Source organism: Microplitis mediator, chromosome 7 (assembly GCF_029852145.1).
Source record: "Microplitis mediator isolate UGA2020A chromosome 7, iyMicMedi2.1, whole genome shotgun sequence".
NCBI lineage: Eukaryota > Metazoa > Arthropoda > Insecta > Hymenoptera > Braconidae > Microplitis > Microplitis mediator.
In genome coordinates this window covers 5,460,823-5,482,524 of record NC_079975.1, presented here as the reverse complement: position 1 = coordinate 5,482,524, position 21,702 = coordinate 5,460,823, and the positions used below count along the sequence as shown (strand labels likewise).

Sequence of the window (21,702 nt, the reverse complement as noted above, 5' to 3'; positions counted from 1 at the left end):
TTATTAACGTTTAATTAAATTTGTAATTTTATATTTTTCCATGCAAATATTTTATTAGACGATTGTGAAAAGTAAATATTTATTTCTAATAAAATGTTTTTATTGTTTGGAGACATTTGAAAACTATTTTCCACCGAATTTATGTATAGAAATTGTAAACAAGCGTGTGAACTTATTTGATACGTAATAATGATAAAAATAATTTAGGTTTCACGACGAAGAACATGCAAACCTGCTCAATGCTATGTGGCTCATAGCTATCACATTCCTGAGCGTTGGATTTGGTGATATTGTACCTAATACTTATTGTGGAAGAGGTATTGCCGTGTCCACAGGAATGATGGTAATAAATTTATCTATTCCTTATAATATAATATAAATGATAATTTGTTATTTTTTACTGAACAAAAAAAAATTGTTTTTGGTATTAGGGCGCAGGCTGTACTGCATTACTTGTAGCGGTTGTTTCGAGAAAATTAGAACTCACAAGAGCAGAAAAACATGTACATAATTTCATGATGGATACACAGTTAACAAAAAGGGTAAGATACTTTGGACAATAAAAAATTAAATTTTCCAATTTTAGTTATTGATTATTAATAAAAAAAAATATGTTGTACTCCATGTTCACTGAATTGTTTTATTTATTTAATTTTTTTTTTCTTTCAACAGTTGAAAAATGCAGCGGCAAATGTTTTACGCGAGACTTGGCTTATTTACAAACACACACGGTTGGTTAAACGAGTTAATCCAGGTCGCGTGAGAACACACCAACGTAAATTTCTACTAGCTATTTACGCGTAAGCTCATTAACAATCGATATTTTAACTGTATTATTTTATTCATTTCAATAGTTTTTTTTTTTAATTTTTTAAATCAAATTACGTTAACATTCTAGACTCAGGAAAGTTAAAATGGACCAACGTAAGCTAATGGATAATGCTAATACGATAACGGATATGGCAAAGGTGAGTTTTTAATCGAAAAAGTTTTAAGGTGGATCAAAATACATGGTTTTTTTTTTCATTTTATTTTAATAAATTTTTAGTTGAAATAACTTTGGCACATATTTCTAAAGGTATTTTATGATCGATTATTAATGCCGTAAAAATTTACAAGTCTAATAAGCAAAAAAAAAATTGACCCTTTAAAGTAGTTTTGAGTTTTAATGAAAAAGGAAAATTAAATTGAGGAGTAAACTCAGTGAAAGAAGTTAAGTACCCGAAAGGGTAACTATGCACAAGTGCGACTCCACCTATTTTGCTGTAAAAAAATTTTATCGGCTTCAGAGGCTCATTTTTTTTTTTTTTCTACAGAAGTTTATTCAACTTGACAGATTGATGAAAAAAAAAATAATTGTTTCAATTAGAAAAATTATTTTAACTGAAAATACTCAATCAAAAGTTTTCATTCAATCAACCGTACAAATATTAATTAAATTATTGCAACTGAAATATTGAGGGTAACAGTAGTTGCTGTAGTAAAACATGATAATTGCAATTCCTAACATGTACGGAAAGTAACTAAAACAAAGACGAGATATTCGTAGTAAAGTCTTACTGACAAGTCCATCAAGAACTTTCTCACTGTTGCACTAATAACAAAACTTCATTTACATACATCTATATATATAGATATTTTATTTATATGAAGTTATACCAGCGTAGAATTTTAGAAACGATGAAATTAATCGTGTGAATGTACACTTTTATTTAAACTTTACTTCACTCAAACTTTTCCAAGTGATAAATTTTTAATTACATCAAGTCTCGACGGTTTCTTTCTTACTATTTTATCATTTTCGTAAACGTTTTTTTTTTTTTTCAGCTGTTAACTTAATGAAAAATCAATATCTATTTAAATTTGAAAAATGACCTTTAGTATTTTAAAAAAAATGATTTAAATTTAATTGAATCCTACACAATCTGACTAAATTTAAGCATTAATAATTTATAAATATCAAAGTATGTAGACTTGTTATATTATTTTAAATATACCGGCGTGTATTTTGATCCATGTAATTAATTAAATTGCATAAAAAAATCTATGAGATATTAAAACATTATATTCTAGACTCAAAATACAGTGTACGAAATAGTGTCAGACATGAGTACACGTCAAGACGCGTTGGAAGAACGTCTTGTAGGTGTTGAAGAAAAATTAACAGCACTTCAAGAGCAATTGGACATGTTACCGGAAGCAATAACACGTTGTTTAGCTCAACATGCTGAGCGTATGGAGCAACGACGTAATTTTCTTCATCCTGACACAGCTGTGGCATTATCAGCAACCCCAAGTGGCTGTGGTGGTTCAACCAGTGGTGGTATTGGTAATAGTCTGAACATCGGGGTTACCGGGAATATAAATATGTCAACTCATCATCCATTGGCAAGCATGTCTAATTCACCACTACTGCCACACTCACGCAGTGTACCAAATGCACCAAGCACAATGTCCCTGCACCCGTGGCCAGCGAGTCCAGTGCTACCTCCAGTGTCAAGTCGGACACCTCATTTAGTACCTGAGACCGGGGGTTTTCGACAACAACAATCCTTACAGCAACAGCAACAACAACAGCAGCAGCAACAGCAGCAACAACAACAACAACAACAATATAATACACCAACGACGTCTCAATCTGTAACCAGGCTGACCACTCAGGCTGGCATGGGAGGACTTGGGACCAGCCAGGGCTCAGATACATCCCCGCATAGCTGAGCCACGTCTTTGCAGCCGCAGCATTCATATTAAAATATGAATATTAACATTATTATTGGGCCTTTAATAGAAATAACCATGTCGTTTTCCATGTTCGTCTATAGTTCAGTGACGCTCACGTTCAGCGGCGCTGTAACTCTATTCTCGCGTCTCTCAGGCAAATGAACCGGGTAATTTAAAAGTTTTAAAGCGAATAAATAAGTAAAGTAAGTATAAATATCGATAATCGTCAACATGGAAAATTGAAACATGGATTCTTCCACTAGCTGCGGACTGCTCCCTGCCCAACTTGTGTGCCTGAAAAAATTATTTTAATTATTAAGGTATCCACTCTTCTATCTCGTTATTGTCTATCTGTCTTTCTCTTACAATCTATCTCTAAACCTATCTCTTTTTATCTCTTATTAATTTTTAATTTATTCATATTGAACAATAGATATTATCAAGACATTTTATATTCAGTGGATTTCAAATAATTTATTAAAAACTAACTTAAATATGTCTTAACGTTTGCTAAAAAAAAAAAAATGGTTAATCTAATTCGAGTCAAACTCTCTTTTTCTCTCTTTCACTTTCCTCTGTATCTAAATAACAACAACAATAACTAAAATAATATATATGACAACTTTTAATCTATTGTATTCTATAATCTCGATCAATACTCATAACTTTATAAATCTTGTATTAAAACTCAATAATATTTATTTTTTAATTATTATTATTGTTTTTTATTTTTATAGTCTTATAAATTATTACGTAGTAATGGACTAGACTTATTGAAAAATATTGATGGCCTTAAGGAATGGAGTATTTTTTGTCAAATTTTTTATTATCATTATAAAATATTATTGTACGTTTTTAGCTTCAATCGACATACAACTTCATACTATATATAAAGTATCGATTATACACGCTCAAAAAAAAAAAAAAAACGGCATTCGAGATATTTATTTTTGTTTTTTCATATATAAGTATAATTAATAACTAAAACATAAATAAAAAAATCTCTAAGATAAAAATGCGAACTTCATTAATTGGCTAATTTATAATGAAGAATGCAAAGTGATTTTATTCGCTTTAACGTCCGTAGATTATAAATAAAATAAATAGAAATTATTATTATTGAAGAAAAAAAAATAATAATAATAATAATAATATATAAAGTCTAGTGTCTTTACAATTACGCACGTGTACAGGTACTGTGAAGGAATGTGTATAGTTACTTAAAAAAAAAAAATATTTAATTGAAAATTTATAAAAAAAATGTTAGTAATAAACTAAAACAAATATGTTTTTTATAATGTACAGATGGTTAGTTATTTATCTATAGAATCAAGATCAAAGTATTTAAATATATTTAAAACTATATAAATATTACTATTATTTATTATTTGTTTATAATTTTTGGTAATTGTTTCTTTATATATATTAGGGTACGTCATTTCGGAGCAACATTTTTTTTTTTAAGTGCATGTAGAAAAAATCATAGTTCAACAGAAAAAAAAATTTTTGCGCCAGAAAAAAAATTCTATGTCGATTACAGACCTAGCTCTAAAAAATTCGATTTCCCATTTAAATAACACAGGAAATTTTTTTTTTTAACTTTGAGTATATTCAACTCGTTAACAAATCAATAGATCGAATAGACGAATACATATTTTTGTAGGAAATTGAACGTTGTACAAAAAAGGTCTTGTATCATTTTTTAATAAATCCATCTGTTCAAAAGTTATTAGAGCTCGAAGTAAAGTTGGAGATTTTTTTACTTTTCCGACGAAACTATCAGACTTATCACAAAATGTTGTAGAATCTTTTTTATTGACAATTTTATTTTCTACAAATTATTATCAGTAAAGTTTTTTCAAATTTCGCATTATTTTCTAGTTATTTTCATTTTAATTTCAAGGTCTTAAAAAAGTAGTGTTCTGATCGATTTCAAGAGCTCGACATTGAAATGAAAATAACTAGAAAACAATGCGAAATTTGAAAAAATTTGACAGATAATAATTTGTAGAGAATAAAATTGTCAACAAAAAAGACCCTATAACATTTTGTAATAAGTCTGATAGTTTCACCAGAAAAGTAAAAAGATGTCCAACGTTACTTCGAGCTCTATAATAAGCTCTCTAATAACTTTTGAACAAATGGATTTATCAAAAAATGGTAAGAGCCCTTTTTTGTACAGCGTTCAATTTCCTACAAAAATAGATATTATTCTATTCGATCTATTAATTTGTTAACGAGGTTAAAAATACTTAAACCTAAAAAAAAAAATTTTCCCATGTTATTTAAATGGGAAATCGAATTTTTCAGAGCTAGATCTGTAACCGACATAGAATTTTTCTTCTTGCGCGAAAATTTTTTTTCGTGTTGAACTATAATCTTTTCCACATGCACTGAAAAAAAAATATTGCTCCGAAATGACGCACCCTAATATATATATATATATTCAAAAAAATTAAACATAAAGTTGAAAGGAAAGAGTGAAAGGAGGGATGCAGAAAAAATAAATAAAATAAACAGACCTATTGTCTTGTCCATATTCATGCATATTTCATGATTTTAATATTTTTTTTTGTTTATTTTATTTTCCATTGTTTATTTATTTAAATAATTTCATTAACGATAGAATCGCCAAGGTTTGACATCGCGAAACGGGACCAAAAAAATAATGACACAACAGTTAATTTAATTTTAATTTTTTTTTTAAATATATGCACAGGACACGACAACTACACAATATTTTTATATAGAATTCTTGAAAGTGCATTCATTATAGTGCCAGGTGACCTCGTTAGTTAAAAAAAAATAAATAAATAAAGAAAAGTTCGAAATGAAAATTGAAAATATGACAGCCTCACTGTTTACTAAATAATAGCTGTTACCGTTAAAATTTATTAATAATTTTATTTCGAAATAAAATTATTTCTTTTCACTGAATTTAAATTTTTAGTTTACCAAAAAAATGGCAGTAAAATTAAATGAGCCTATTGTAAAAAAAAATTATTATCAATAAGTTTTTAATAAATTAAAACAATAACAATGACAGCTTCATTAGTCTTAGTACTTAATCTTCCTTAATAACAATATCCAAAAAAATTACACGAATCGAATACCAAATAAATAAAAAAAAAGACGAATTAAGTGCAATAATTATAATAAAAATAAAATAAACAAACCCCTGATTGCATAATATTTCATATGAGAATGAATAAATAATGATGATGACAATGACATGATTACGAAAAAAATAAATAACGAAAAAAAAAAAAAAAAATACAGTGAGAACTGGTTATAATTAACGATGCGAATCCCACCGTTTATACACGAAGAAAAAAAATAAAATAATAATTAATTAAAAATTACTAATGTTAGTAAAAGAAAAACATAATAATTAAAATCCTACTGTAGAATTTTACAGTTTTAAACTCCTAAATGAACCTCTTTAATAATAAACTTTACGAATATTGATATTATTATTATTACTATTAATAAATAATTATTCAACGGTTTATCACCGTGTAATTTTTACGTAAAATGACCAACAAATTACCAATTGATATACCGACCTACGTAATTAAATAAATAGCTATTAATATTTATTATTACATTATTATTATTATTATTATAATAATAGTAATCGAATTATGCAAAGGTTTTAAAAAATAAAAAATACTGTTTTTTTATTTTGTAAAATACATTATTTAAATAAATACACGTTCATTCGTTGAAACCACTTTTTAATTACAGCGTATTTCTTCGAATATAAATAAATAAATATATGAATAATAATAATAACTATAACAGTAATGATAATAAATTTATTAATTAAATATTAATCTACGAATGAATAAAATAATAACGAGACTTTTGTTGTATTGTTTTGTTTTAAATCGCGAATTATCGACGCATATAGTATTTTAATAAATATTAATTAGTTAATCAAAAAAAAAGAAAAAGAAAAAAAAACGAAAAAGTTAATTCGAGTTCTCAATTTTCAATTTGAAAATATTTAAATCTTAATAATTATTAATGAAACAAAAAAAATAATTAGTTGTTAATAGTATTATTTATTTAGAATTGAAATAGACTTGAAGAGGTTATTAATTAACGAATAAATTATGGAACAAGTTTTAATTATTATTTGCACACCGACATCTTTAGCAGAAATTAATAAGGTGTGAGTTGGTTAAAATATTGACACTCTTGCGTTAAAATTAGACAACTCAGGTGTGCAGATAACCTTAAATTATTTCGAAATAAATATTTAGAAATGTGTACGTATTAATTAAATAAATAAAAAGAAAAATAGTACAGCATTAAGTCAATTTCACTTTGAGCTAATGCTGAATAAATAAATAAATAAATAAAAAAAATTCGAATGCATTTAATTGGTACTTAAAATTTTATTTAGTCATCGGCCATCTTGTTGTGCCAATAAATGAGTATTATAGAATTTTAAATTGATTATTTAAAAAAAAATAATGAACTGTTATTAAAAAAAAAAAAAAAAAAAATTTAGATGTATCAGTAGTTAAATTATCGATTGGAAAAATAAATAAAATTATTGTAATTCAATCGATAAATCGACAATTTACACGCAACGAATAATGAAAGTAGTCAATATTAATAATTTCAGAGTAAAAGATATACTATTTAAAAATTTTAATAATTTTAAATGTAATTATAAAATAAAAAATACAAATCAACGGCATAAACTTTAAAAAGATTTAAGACTATAGCAGCGAATGCTTTTAACTTTTTTTTTGTATACTATTAATTACAAGCATTCATTTCATTTTTATTATATAACTGGGACCACTTGGGATCTATTTAATTGGCTATTTAAACTTAATTACATGCTTGCTGGATTTGTAATAAGATTGCATCCGTAAGAATTAAACACAGTGCTATTTAACTGACGCTAAGACGGACGATATATTAATTTCCTGAGATTTGTATATATAAATAAGTTTTAATGTTATTTTATTTATTAAGTTGTTTTATAAATTGATACGTTTAATTATTATTTTAAGCGCTAGTGTATTATGTAATATATCTATATACTTCTGTATATTTAATAACTAAGAGTTGATAAGAATTGCTTTTGAATTTACTGCGAAAAAATTGGTCTTGCAAAATGCAAACGTTTATTATTTTAAGTATATTTATGAATTGAGTTCATTTTACTCATTTTTATTTTGTTTTACTACGTAGTGGGCTGTGGTGCATCCCTACAGAAAATTTTTCTACATTATAAAACCTCACAAAGTTTTTCTCTACACGAATTAACTCTACAGATAAATTTTTACATCGCAACAACTCAACATGAGAATATCTCTCATATTAAAAATCTCTAAAGTGATCATTTTCACACAGCGCTAAATTCAAACAGTAGAATTTTTGTTTTGAAATTTTATTAATAACGTAAGCTAATTATATAAAAGAATGAATGAATAAAAGTGAAATTTAATTATTCAAATATTTAAAAAGTGATGATTCACCCCAACACAAATTTAGAAAATCTAGCGGTTGCTGGCTTAAACTGGTGGTCATGTATTAAATGTGATACTTTCTGTATCAATTATTATTTAATTAATATTCTTTGTTGTCTTTATATCTTTATTTTCAATAAAATATTAATTGTCGAATAAGACAACCGCGGTACTGTTAAAAAATGATTTAAAATAAGTGAAGATACAGCACTTGTTGCTGTTTATAAACCAAAGTGGAAATCAAGTTTAAGTACAGAAAAAAGTTATCGAAATTGGTACGAAAAGTTAACACGAGACCACCAGTTTGAAAACAGCAGTCACTAGTTTTTCTAAATTTGCGTTGGGGCGAATCATCACTTTGGTAATATTTAAATAATTCAATTTCACTTTCATTCATTCTTTTATATAATTAACCTACTTTGTTAATAAAATTTGAAAACAAAAATTTTACTGTTTGAACAGCGCTATGTGAAAATGATCTCTGTAACGATTTTCAATATAAGAGATATTCTCATGTAGAGATGGAACGATGTGAAAATAATCTTCTGTTGAGTTGATTCGTGTAGGGAAAAACTTTGTAAAGTTTTATAATGTAGAGAAATTTTCTGTAGGGATGCACCACACCTACGTAATGTACAGTAGTAAAAGAAAAAAATATCTTTTTAGAAATAAATTACTTATAATTTTGACTTTTAATAATTTTTGACCATAAAAAAATCTGAATATTGTTATAAATAAAATAATAAATACGGAATTGATGAAAGCAAGAGACATAACTTTTTATCAATTCTTAATGGCTTGAAAAATAAATAAATGCTATATTAATATATTATCATCTAAAACTCATGATTATAAATAATATTTAAAATTTAAAGCTATTAAATAAATTCATATTTTCATACTTGTACAGATCATTTCATTAGACATCAAACTGCCATCATATTTCTTGAAAAACATGACCGACAATAATAAATAAAAATTATACTTCTTTTTCTTATTTTTTTTTTTTTTTCATATTCACTTCATCTTATAAATATTTTTACTGCCAATAAACGCGTTTCATGTGTGTTAAAAAAATATATTAATTAAATTACTCGGTCATGTTCTTCAGGATGTGTAATTAATATTAATCACGAATATGTTAATTGGATCATAGCTTTATTGTTAAATCATAAATTTAAAAAATGTAGTTAACATAAATATTAATAAGTAATTTATTTCTGTTATAATTAGATTGTAAAAAATATATAAGAAGTGTTAATAGAAAAAAATGTCACAGCAACACATTCCCTATTTAATTTATTTATTATAAATGATAAATAAAATTTCATTGCGAGTGCAATGTTATAGAAATGGGCCCAGTACTTATAAGAATAATTGAAAAGTGTAACATAAATATTAGTGTGCACTTATAATGCCCGTTAAAATAATATATTTATATATAAATAAGGGTCTGAATCGTAAAAATATTTTATACACAAAGATATTCACCACGTAAAAAAAATTCATTGAAACAATATACACGTTTACTATTTGCAATTTTATTTTATTTAAATAAAATAATTGTCAATATAACAATTAATTTATTTAAAAAATTTAATACTGAATTTTTTCGATCTTATCTACACGGTCTTTCAGAAAACTTCTTAAAAAAAAAATATTAAAAATATTTATAAATTATTTAAATAAGTAGCGTTAATGCGATATTAATTAACTACATATTGCTACTAATTAGCGTTACGTTTTGAATATAAATTTATATAATGCACTTATCCGCACAAATATGTTCATTAATAAATTATAAATATAAACAAATAATAATGATAACAATAAATAAATTATTTGTTCGATTAAATAAACGAATATTAATATTAATTGTATACTAAAAATATATAAATTCAACACTAACTTTTACTTTTAATTCGTTGCTGTCTTAAATCAACATTTAATTAGTATATTACACACCTAGGGAGAAAAGTAGGACATTTCTACCTGTGTTTAATGGCAAGCACGCGCGAGACGTCTTATTTTTTTCCGTGGTCTGTATTAAATTTTTCACCAGACCTACACCTGAAAGGTAAAATTTTTGCCTCTGTTGATGGCAAGAATCGCGCATGCGCTAATTATTGTCATTCATTTTTTCATAGAAGAAAAGAGCGAATTTCTTCCCTCGAATAGGGCGGGAATTTAAACTTTCAGCGGAGGTATGGTGAAAAAATTATACTTCATAACCAATAAGTTAATTAAAAAATGTTAAAAGGATAAAAATAAATTTATTAATTGAGTGTTATAATACTAACAGAGAACGTAAATTTAAAAAAATCTATAAGATGACCTCTTCTAGTCTATATAAACTTCTTAAATAAAGTAAATAAAAAAAAATTGTAAATAAGTGTTGATGTAAACAAAATTATGTTTGTATATATTGTTAAGTAGTTTTAAGTAAACCATAAAAACAAATATTTAAATATAATGTAATAAACGTTATATTAATACGATAGAAAAAAAAAATAAGCTATTATAACAAGAAAAATTTAATACTTATAACTGATTTCCTACTAGTTTAAATAAATACAATTATCAAAAGATAAAAACTATATGATATATACCTTTTTTTAGCATTTATTTCTAATATTCTTTTAGAGTAATTTTCATATTGAGGTAATGTATAGTATTTTATATATCTAGTGCGAATGTATGGACATGAAGTGTGAAGATTGACTGTGAGTACAGGCATGCCAACTCACAAACGTTTCAAATTTATCTGTAGAACAGATGTCGCTTTTGAAAGCTCTTATAGATTCTCATAGGAAAAATTAATTTTTACAATACCCGCACCAAAAATTTTAATTCCTGTTTTGTTTAGAGGAAAGAAAGTCGTTTTTTCTGTTTATGGGGAAACAAATGATGAAAATTAGCGCCTTTTTAGGATTTCTTCTAGTAGAAGACATCGTAATGAACAAAAAACCTTAGTATTGTGATGGGTTATTCCCAACAGGAGCAAAGTTACGGGCTACTCTTTATGAAAAGCCATAGACACTGTCATCTGCCTGCATCTGCCCGTATCTGCCCGATGTCGATTACTCAAAAAATAAATTTTTCTTAGGACTTTTTCGGGTTGCTCCTACTAGAGGACATCATAATGAACAAAAAACGTTTATATTGTGATGGGTTATTGCCAATAGAAGCAAAGTTAAGGGCCACTATTTACAGAAAGACATAAACAGTGTCATCTGCCCACATCTCCCCGTATCTATCTACATAGGAATGTTCTACTTTTCTCCCTAGGGGTGGAATATACTAATTTTGTAAGATTATGAATTTCTGATGATGATCCAGAAGTTAACAGACAATTAACAATTTTCTGATTTTCTTTAAACAAATCAATTACAAAAAAAGAAAATATGCACATGTAAAAAATTAAAAAAGCTATCGGTGCAATTTTTTAAAATATCATTTTATTAGAATTTATCGTTTTAAAAAAATTCAAAAATTATTCGACGTCTGCTAACTTCGATATCATTTTTTGATGATAATTATGAAAGATTTTTATCATAGAGGCGAGAATAATCTAATTACGACTGTGCACATCCTATCGCTAATTTTACAAACTATACCCAGGTATATTTTATTGTCTATACTCATATATCTTTTGAGTTTAGTTGAAATTAATTTGAGTGGTGAATAAAAAATAGACAGTTAAATATTTTATGTTAATTAATTTTATTGACAATAATAAAAATGACAAAAAATAAAATGTAATGAACAGAAGAAATGAAAGTAGTTGCATAAAAAAAAACTCTGAAGATTCACAGTCGAGGGAAAATGGTCGACAGTCGATGTATTATGTATTAGTTTTATTATTACTCATATTTTTTTCAATTTCATCGACATTTTTAGACCACGAACAGCTTCTTTGTCTTGGAGATTTTGGTAATGACCATGATTTACTTCTAGATTGTCTTTTGGGTGTCAATGACCGTGACTTGGCACGTGTTACCTTAACTTTACTGTGTTTACGTTTATTATTTTGACGTGATGATTTAAATTTACTTATTGAACGTGATCTCGATCTTCTATTGGATTTTGAACGCGAGCGTCTAGATCTTGATCTGGATCTCGATTTCGCACGTGAGTCATCTCGTCTTCTTGACCTCGATCGAGACCTGGATCTGGTTCTAGACCTAGTTCTAGACCTGGACCTAGATCTGGATCTTGATCTTGATCTTGATCTCGACCTATTTCTTGATCGTGGACTTTCACTGCGACTTCTACTTCTACTCCTGCGTCTCCGTTTCTTCGTACGCGATCTTGACCTCTCGCGATTTCGCGATCTCGACCGTGATTTAGATCTAGATCTCGAGTGATCACTGTCATAATAGTCAATCCCAGCTAAATTAGCGAAATATTTGTAGTATTGATCATTGTATGAATGTGGATTGAATAAATGCATTGATCGAGGATTCCCACGGCCACCACGTCGTCCAGGATAGCCACCACGTCCACGACCACGGAAATAACGATTCATTGGATGGCTTCCGTCGCCACCCCGGCCGCGCATTCTACCAGGAAACATCATCGCCGCGGCATCATAGAACCATGGCTGAGGAAATTGTGTATACATTGATTGAAATCCCATATTTTGATCTGCTGAGGAAGCTCCTACAACATTTTTATCTATTAAATAATCAATTTCACGTCGTCGAAGATAAATACTTTTGATAAAAAGAATAAAGTTTTTATATAAAAGCTTTTAACAAAGGACATAAAAAAAATCATACATTATTTAAGAGTAGATATAAAAAATTTTATGTGGTCAATAAAATTTTTTATGACATCCAGATATTTATGAAGATATAAATCACCTACAGTGACAATTGATCGCATTTGCGTGTTGAGGTTCACGTAATGTTTTTAGGTGATTTTTATCGATTTTGATAAATAACTTTACTGTTTAACGGTCATGTAATGTCATAAAAATAATCGAAACTATACCAAGTTGATAATAAAATAGCTTTGATAAATTGTTAAGAATACTAAATTTTGATTGTTAACCCTTCGTTGGTCGCGCTATGAGCGATTCCTCGCTTTTTTCATTTATTTTGTAAAAAAAAAAATATATATATATTTTTTTTAGCATTTAACAATTCAGCTATTCCTTCTTTAATCTATTTAACATACATTAAAAGAGTTTCTAAAGTTATAATTATTTATATTAATTATATATTAAATAATAGATGTCGAATGATCGTCGAATCACGGCGATTCCCCGTGAGCGCGACTAAACTAGACGGTGAAATTTTATTCTCAACGTTGCCACATATACGAAACCGAAATATAGAAAGCTAGGGCGTGTTCAGAAACACACTCTGGAAGAGAAATATTCAACTCCTGCGTTCAGAAATATCCTCGAGTCGAACCAGAGGTGCGATTTAACATTACATAGGTACTAATCACACCTGGGTAGGTAATTTTCGATCTCCAGAGTGTATTTCTGAACACGCCCTAGAGGCTGTCATAAATTGTACATAGATTTGGCAACGCTAAAGAAAATTAACTTTACGGCGATTCCCCGCGACGCGACCAACCAAGGCGGGCAGTGAAGCGCGACCAACGAAGGGTTAACTAAAATTTATCTATATTAAATTTCTGTTAAATTAAAAGACTATATTGTTAAATATATTTCATTTACCTGGAAATGAAGACCCTGATTTATTGATAGCCAATGTACTTTTAAGTTTCTTTTTAAAAGTTTCTTCATCTGAATCCTCACTTGAACTTGACACATTTTTCTTATCTTTTTTCTGAAACAGTCAAATTTTCATTAAATACTATCATCAATTTATAGTATGAACAGTTAAGTAGAATCAGGTTATAAGCAATCTTTCTGTCTATACTCTTACTTACAGGAAAAAATTAAATTTTCCTAAGAGTGAGTAGAGCGTTTGATGCTGCTTACAACCAGATTCTACTCGACTTAAAAATCATTCCCAAAACTGTCCTACTAAAAAATCTTTTAGCAAATTTTGTCATGCTGAAGACATGAATTTAAGTTGTCATTTTCAGGATTTAAATTCTTATTGCAATTATCAAAATCTATGACTAAGGATTAAAAATGTCTTTTAAATTTTACTAACAGATATTTAAAAAACGAGACCTGCTATAAGATCTATTGCTATAATGGCACTATCGTATTTTTACTGATATTAAATTACCTTTTTCTTTTTTTCTTTCTTGGATTTCTTCTTTTTAGATTTTTTATCCTTCTTATCAACTTTTTCATTACCATCCACATTTTTGTCGGTAACGTTATTATCATTTTTAGTTTTTTCATTGGAAGTATTTTTATCACCAATCGTAATTTCGCCTTTCTCGAGTTTTATCTATTAAAAACAATAAATAAATTAGTAAAACAAAGTTGAATGATTATCAATAAAACTCACGATCCTCAAGTTAGCAGACAGTTACAAATTTTCGGATTTTTTTTTCAACAAATAAATTGCAAAAAAAAAACTAAAAATATACACATGTAGAAAATTTAATAAACTATAGGTGCAATTTTTCAAAATATTTTTTTTTATAGTTTATCGTTTTTAAAAAAAGTCAAAAACTGTCAAACGTCTGCTAACTTCAGTATCATGTAAAACTCACCTTTATTCGATCAAACAGTTCGTCCAATAGTCTAATACTTTCTAATTGTCGCTGTGCTTTAATTAATTTTTGTTCTTCACGTGCTATTTTCATCGAAACCTTGTCCTCTTCTTGTTTTCTAAATATCGTTAATGCCTTTCTTTTTCGTTTTTCTTCACGTTTTTTACGTCTTATATACTTGGCATCTTTATCAGCAGCTTCTTTTTTTCTAAGACCAAAAAAAAAAATTATTCAAACCATGAGATAGACATCAATTAGCGTAAAAAAAAAATTAATGAACATACAGTTCCTCTTCTTTTTTTTTAGCTTCAGCCTCTTCGCGTTTACGCAATTTTTCCATAGCCAAATGATCCTGAGCAATGAGTCTTTTGCGTTCAAATTCACGTCTCGATACTGAGTTGTCACTCATATGTTTACTTTTATCGAAATCAACCTTTAATAAATATCAATTATATTTTATTAACCAAGTATACAATATATATATATATATATATATATATATATATATATATAAGATAACTAAATCGCATTACAGATATCATAAAGACATCAAAAAAAAAAGTGTCTATCCTAGGAACTATGAGGGCATAAAAAAAATATGAGTGAATAAAATTAATATTTTATTTTTATACTTTAAAGGGTAACGGTAACCGATTTTCAATTAAATTTAATTCACGGGCAAACACTGGAAACCTAAAATAGAGAGTCTTTAGCGTTTTTTGAAACCTTAATAGAAGGCTAGAAATTTCGTATTTTCAAAACGTATCCCCTTAAGATAAAAAAAAACCAACAATCAGAAAAAAATTTTTGAACGCAGTTACGATTTCCGGGTAAAGTCAAATTCTATTATCTTGAAATTTCCCCTGAATCTTGACCCCTACGAGCTACGCTGTCTCCCACCCAATGGTCTATACATTTGTACGTCTGTATTTATTTATATCTGCATCATTTATGTAGATGTAAGAGCATGCGTACAGTTTACTTTTTAAGAGAGAAGGGGCATCCGTTAACTCGGATATCCCAAGAAATTTCCGCTCCTTCGTAGATTAACTGTCTGAGTTAATGGAGTTCCAAGAGAAAATGCAGTCGACTACCCGTCATAAGCCTGGTCTAGGGGACGTAGGGGAAAATTTTCTTGTAATTTCAGTCTTCCCACTACCGTGCGTTTAGTTTTGTTCTCGACTACCCGTTATAAGCCTGTTTTATTTTATATCATTTTAAACGTCATATTTACATGTGTTACATACGCGACTATCCCGATTTTCCTGGTGCTTATGGCGCTAAAATAAACACTTATCTTTTTACACTAATAATAATTTAAATGCAAAAAATTATAATGATAACGGTATTGATTGCAGTAATAATAAAAATAATAATTTTATTGATCAACTTAATGCTCAATAAAACTTTTCAATTGTAACAGAAGCTTTGGATGTAATCCATGATTACAATTATGAATAATAAATTATATTTTACTTAATAATGATTATATTATTATCCGCGAAACATAGATAGTAAATTTTCATCATTAATTTGGATATTTTTTCCTATTGTTAGTTTATATTTTAGACAATTTTAGCGGAGGCTTATAACGGGTTCTCTAGTACGAAACTCGTACGAGGGGAGAAGGCTCATGAAGGACAGGCTTGTGAGGGGTAGTCGACTGTATAATTATGTTAAAAATAATAATTAATATAGTTGGATTAGCGAGAGTTTGCGCTTCGGTTTTTTACCGCCACCATCAAGGCCCAACGTCTTAGGTATTAAATTTAGATGGTGGGGGTAAAAACCGAAAATATCCGAAACGTAACCTCTCGCTTATCCAACTATATAAGAGCAAGAAGAACGACGACGAAGAAAACAATCTTTTGTTTTTATTATTTTTGTTTAATTTATTATTCCTTTTTTTCATTTATCTGTCATTCTGTCATTAGGAGTCTTTTCATTTAATTAAATAAAGATATTATTATTTATAATTTAGTCTATTTCATATAAATTCTAACAAATTATTTGTAGGCCTTTATGATATTTGTAGTGCGAAATAATTGTTTAATAAAATAAAAAATAAAAAACCTTTATCAACGCAGTTAGATAATTATTATCTTCCTTCTTCAAAACTTTCATACCGCGCAATGAATCCATAAGTTTGACAAAATCAACATACTCGATATATTGAATGAAAACGTCAAAAAATATTCCATCATTTAGAATATTCTTCTTATTTATATTATTATCCAGTCTCATACGTGACCTGTAAGGATCAGCAGCAGGGACATCGATGCGTCTGATGGTACCCCATCTTTTGAATATTTTCATGCACATGGATTCACTTGGTGTTTTACCGCCGTCTTCACTGAACCACTTGACCGGAAGACCAGAGATATAAACAGTATCCGGACGCTCACCGGGTTTCAACTCGTTCATATGCTTGGCATCACGGAAAAATGAATCCCAGGTGTGTTTTGATGGAAAGTCATCCTTTGCCTCGGCGGCACGTACTTTCAGGATACTTGCGAACCCAGCAAGATTTAACCGTTGACCCTCGAGACGTCCTAGCACCTGAGCCATACGACATTTGTCCGTTAAATCTGCTTCCAGACGTAAAAATTCCAGGGTACTCTTGGTGACTTTCAGTGATGAAAACTCGTCCGGACGAATCAGGAGACGTAATTTCTCCAAAACTTCCCATGTTGACAATGTTTTTCCTATTGATATTGTAGTAATGTGCTGTAAAACCTGCTATGCCTAGAGATATTCCAGTTTTAAATTTTATAAAGAACCCATGATTATTTTTTTTTTTTTTTTGTGACTCGACTGGTTCCTGTGGGCCTTTGGATTGTAATTTTATTATTTATAACTTTAGTATAATATTTCAATCAAACTATTCATGTTTATAGAAAATATTATTAAGTTTATATATTTAAAAGTCATATCTTCATTTGTAGTTATTCAGAAATATGATAACGATTGTGTGAAAATTTTCTTAACCGACTTTTCCTGTTTTTTTTTTTTCTTTTTAAGTGATAATTTATAAGTTCTAATGCAGTGAATTTTTAAAACTTTTAAATTTTATAATAAGATACTGGAAGTTAAATAGAAAATATTTTCAACAAAATTATAAAACATCAAAATAGTAATTGTCATTATCGCGATAATTTTGCCTAAAATACTCCATATAGGGTGGCCGTTAAAAATTAAATTTTCTCAGACGCCCCATAAAAAGCTTCTTTTTAGTGAAAAAATACGTGGGGAATTTGGTTATTTCATTTTAAGTAAAAAGAACACGTGCCGCAGGACGATCAAAGTTCATTTTTCGATACAATCGCGGTTTTTTTTAAATATCTCATGAAATATGCAAATTAAAGGAAAAAATCACAGAGCAATTTTGTAGGAAATTAAATTCTTGACAAAATAGGTCGTATTCATTTTTTTTATAAAATGTGTATTTATGAAGATATTTTAAAAAAACTTTTTTTAGATCTGATGAATTGAGCGTTTTAAGGATTACAAATTTTAAAAATGATATTTTTCTAAGTATATAGAAAATATACAGAGCATTAATGATTGATATGTTACGAGTTACGAAGTTGTCTATATTTAAGGAAAAACGTTATTTTAGACATCCGTAATCCTTTAAATGGTCAATTTATAAGATCTAAAAAAGTTTTTTCAAAATATCTTCATAAATACACATTTTATAAAAAAAATGAACATAACCTTTTTTGTTAAGAATTCAATTTCCTACAAAATTGTTCCTATGATTTTTTCTTTTTATCTGCATATTTCATGAGATATTAAAAAATAAAACGCGATTGCTTCGAAAAATGAAATTTGATACACTGTAAAAAGAGCGGTGTTAAAAATGGACTCGTTTTAACTCCGCCCGGTGTAAAAATGAAATTACACCGGTGTATGAGGAGTAATACGCCGGTGTTAAAAATACCGGTGTTAAATCGGGGTAACAAGTGTAAAAGTGGAGTAATGCCGGTGTAAAAGCGGGGTAAATTGCGTCCGCTTGGAGTATTAACTTTAAAAATTATAAAACACAAAAAATGTCAGTTCTTTATGAAAATTAATAAAAAATATCATTTATTAACAAGTATAGTGATCAAGTTAGTAAAAATATTCACAAAGTATTTTAACACCGGTAAAGAATATTTACACCGGTGGCAGCGTTATTTTAACACCGGTCTAGAATATTTACACCCGTGGCGGCGTTATTTTCACACCGCTTTCGGGGGTAAATTTAACACCGATAATTTTAACACCTACACCGCTTGAACTTACCCCGGTGATTTTTTACAGTGTAAGATATAAAAAAAATGTTTTCAAAATATCTTCATAAACACACATTTTATAAAAAAAATGAATTAGACCTTTTTTGTCAAGAATTTAATTTCCTACAAAATTGTTCCTATGAGTTTTTCCTTTAATCTGCATATTTCATGAGATATTTAGAAAAAAACCGCGATTGCATCGAAAAATGAACTTTGATCGTCCTGCGGCACGTGTTCTTTTTACTTAAAACAAAAAAACCAAATCCCCACGTATTTTTTCACTAAAAAGAAGCTTTTTATGGGCCGTCTGAGAAAAGTTAATTTTTAACGGCGACCCTAATATATACATATATTTGAAGTGTAAAATATATTTATATATATGAAGTGTAAAGTTTAATTTGAACTTGAAAACAAATAACTAATAGCAGTCAAAATTCATGTAAGAACGTGTACCTGAAGATCGGAATGTTTTTTGAGAAACGAAAATAAAAAACGAAATGAAAAGTAAAAAGTCTACTGGATCTAGACTTCTGAAATGTTTCACGGTCAGCCGAAAATTATAAGCCACCCCGACTACCCTTTAAGTCACTTTTAAAGTCAAATTACATAAGTTTTTTTCATTTTCGTTGCGCGAGAAGCGTTTCGATCTTCAGGTACATTTAATAACTGGATCATTTACGTTATGAAAAATTTTTGAATTGAATATAAAATTCCTCAAAAATTTTTTCGAATTTCTAAATATTTAATCTACTAATAATTAAAATAATGTATAAAATTTTAATTGCTCCGATAAATTATTATAAAAAATTGTATAATTTTTCAAACAAAATTAAAAAAAACTAAAAAATTAATAGCGAAATCAGCAGACAAAAAGTTTTTATTTTTTTTTAATAAAAAAAATTAGATATCAATATTTACCAAAAATTTTTAAATGCATACAGACTAAGAAATCTTGATATGCAATTTTTTTATAAAAACTTAAAAGTTCTCGAACTTTAGATATTTTTTATGATTAATAATACAATAAATAATTTGAATAAAATAAAAAATAAAAGATAATAATTATCGGGGCAATTAATTACCTGGTGTTTTTAACTGGGGAAGATTAACAGATATATTTATTTTAGCAATTGGTTTTAAATATAATCCCTTGGCTGAATATAATGGAACAATATCACTAAGATCTCTACAACACCGTAAACCATTTACATCCTCTCCACTTGTTTTATCATCACCTACCTTTTTATCTTTACTCATTATTAATTAAAAGAAAAATATATATATATATATTATTAATGAAAAATTAATTAATATTGCAAAAAAAAAAATATTTATCTATAGCTGCTAAATTATTGCTACGACTTAACTAATTAATTCTATTTTTTAATTAATAAAAAAAATATTAATAATAATAATTAAGTAAAGTAAAAAAAAATTAGTAGAAAGGATGTATTGATAAAAACGGATTATATGATCTCAGATAAATTATTCTCTGCATGTTGACATTTATGTTTTTTTCTTGAATATATACTTCCATATATATAGACATGTATATATATTTATTAATGATAATGATAAAATGATCAAATTGCTTGATACCCCGATTATAATTTACAAATTATTTGTAATAATTCTGATTATACTTTTTCTGTTGCTTGCTAATTCCACATGACAACACGTATTTCTTATAACAATCAATGATATTTCACTGGTTACTTATTTATATTTATGTCGATATTAATTTATGGATTTATATTTTATCGGATATGTAAACACTGTCTTCCATAGATGATCTTCAGTGATGATTTATTTATAATATTGTAAATAGTTGTTAGGAAATAATAAAAAAATAAATAACAGTTTGTCTACAAATTATCCTATCGGACACAGAAAAGTATCGCAGAGAAAGTAAACCGATGATTTTAAGTTACTGAGACGTAAGTGCTGCCATACGTCAAGGAAAATAACTTCTCTTGATGATACATCGAGTATTTTGTACCTACGATCGGTAAGATTCATCTTTGATGATAGAAAATTTACCCTGATGGCAAGACTTTCTAGTCAGAAAATTGGTGTCAATTAGTTGCGAACAAATTGATGAGAATTTTAGCCTTTATAACTGTTGACTACAAGTTGTTACCGACTTTCCCAGAAACTTGACGACAATCTATTGCCGCAATTTGTCATCAACTTTCTGGGAAAATTGAAGGCAACTTTCCGTCAATTAATGGAATGTGAACTTTTGCCACCAAATTTCGCAGCAAGTTGACGTCTAGTTGTCGTCAACTTATGGAAATGCCAATTTTTGCGCTCAGCTTAGTGAGAAATTACTGCAGTAGATTGTCGTTTCCTTGCCGCCAGCTTGGCTACCAGGGTGTAGTATCATCTAAAGAATTTCTACACGGAAGAAAATAAACTTTAAAAATTTGTGTTTGATATTTTATATCTCGGAATGTGGCTGTCAATTTGGGGAATTTTAATATTCCAAATAATAAATTTTATAATACGTGTCGTCAATTTTCTAAGTATCAGTTACCCCTGATTAAGAAAAATAATTTGAA

The 21,702-nt window shown here is 28.0% G+C and overlaps 2 protein-coding genes across 15 annotated transcripts in view; one reads left to right on the top strand and one right to left on the bottom strand.

Annotated features, from left to right (window-relative positions):
• The window catches only part of LOC130670906 (small conductance calcium-activated potassium channel protein), a 152,591-nt gene extending 145,787 nt beyond the window's left edge, over positions 1 to 6,804 (top strand). For all 5 annotated transcript variants that reach the window (XM_057474528.1, XM_057474529.1, XM_057474530.1 and 2 more), the window contains 5 exons: positions 208 to 343; positions 432 to 542; positions 673 to 800; positions 899 to 968; positions 2,074 to 6,804. In XM_057474528.1, the coding sequence (XP_057330511.1) occupies positions 208 to 343; positions 432 to 542; positions 673 to 800; positions 899 to 968; positions 2,074 to 2,718 (1,090 nt within the window). In that variant the 3' untranslated portion in view covers positions 2,719 to 6,804. The remainder of the gene's footprint in view (positions 1 to 207; positions 344 to 431; positions 543 to 672; positions 801 to 898; positions 969 to 2,073) is intronic.
• Positions 6,805 to 11,928: 5,124 nt separating this feature from the next.
• LOC130671291 (A-kinase anchor protein 17A) lies at positions 11,929 to 21,053 on the bottom strand. Of its 10 annotated transcripts, none has more exons than XM_057475085.1 (8): positions 20,785 to 21,053; positions 20,224 to 20,327; positions 16,938 to 17,693; positions 15,149 to 15,297; positions 14,865 to 15,072; positions 14,429 to 14,596; positions 13,906 to 14,017; positions 11,931 to 12,890 (listed from the first exon to the last, which is right to left on the bottom strand). In XM_057475085.1, the coding sequence occupies exons 3-8, from the start codon at positions 17,430 to 17,432 to the stop codon at positions 12,058 to 12,060; spliced, it is 1,965 nt and encodes a 654-aa protein (XP_057331068.1). In that variant the 5' UTR covers positions 17,433 to 17,693; positions 20,224 to 20,327; positions 20,785 to 21,053; the 3' UTR covers positions 11,931 to 12,057. The 10 variants fall into 10 exon arrangements, with proteins under 10 accessions (XP_057331065.1, XP_057331068.1, XP_057331072.1 ...); XM_057475089.1 differs by having other exon boundaries at positions 16,938 to 17,609; XM_057475086.1 differs by having other exon boundaries at positions 20,224 to 20,295.
• Positions 21,054 to 21,702: the final 649 nt, after the last annotated feature.

Coding starts and splice junctions, on each gene's coding strand:
- LOC130671291 (XM_057475082.1), bottom strand. CDS start 20,398: ATGAGTAAAGATAAAAAGGTAGGTGATGATAAAACAAGTGGAGAGGAT. Junction 17,570..20,223: donor TCCCCAGTTAAAAACACCAG/GTAATTAATTGC, acceptor CAATATCAATAG/GAAAAACATTGTCAACATGG. Junction 14,018..14,428: donor AGAAAGAAAAAAAGAAAAAG/GTAATTTAATAT, acceptor TGACTGTTTCAG/AAAAAAGATAAGAAAAATGT.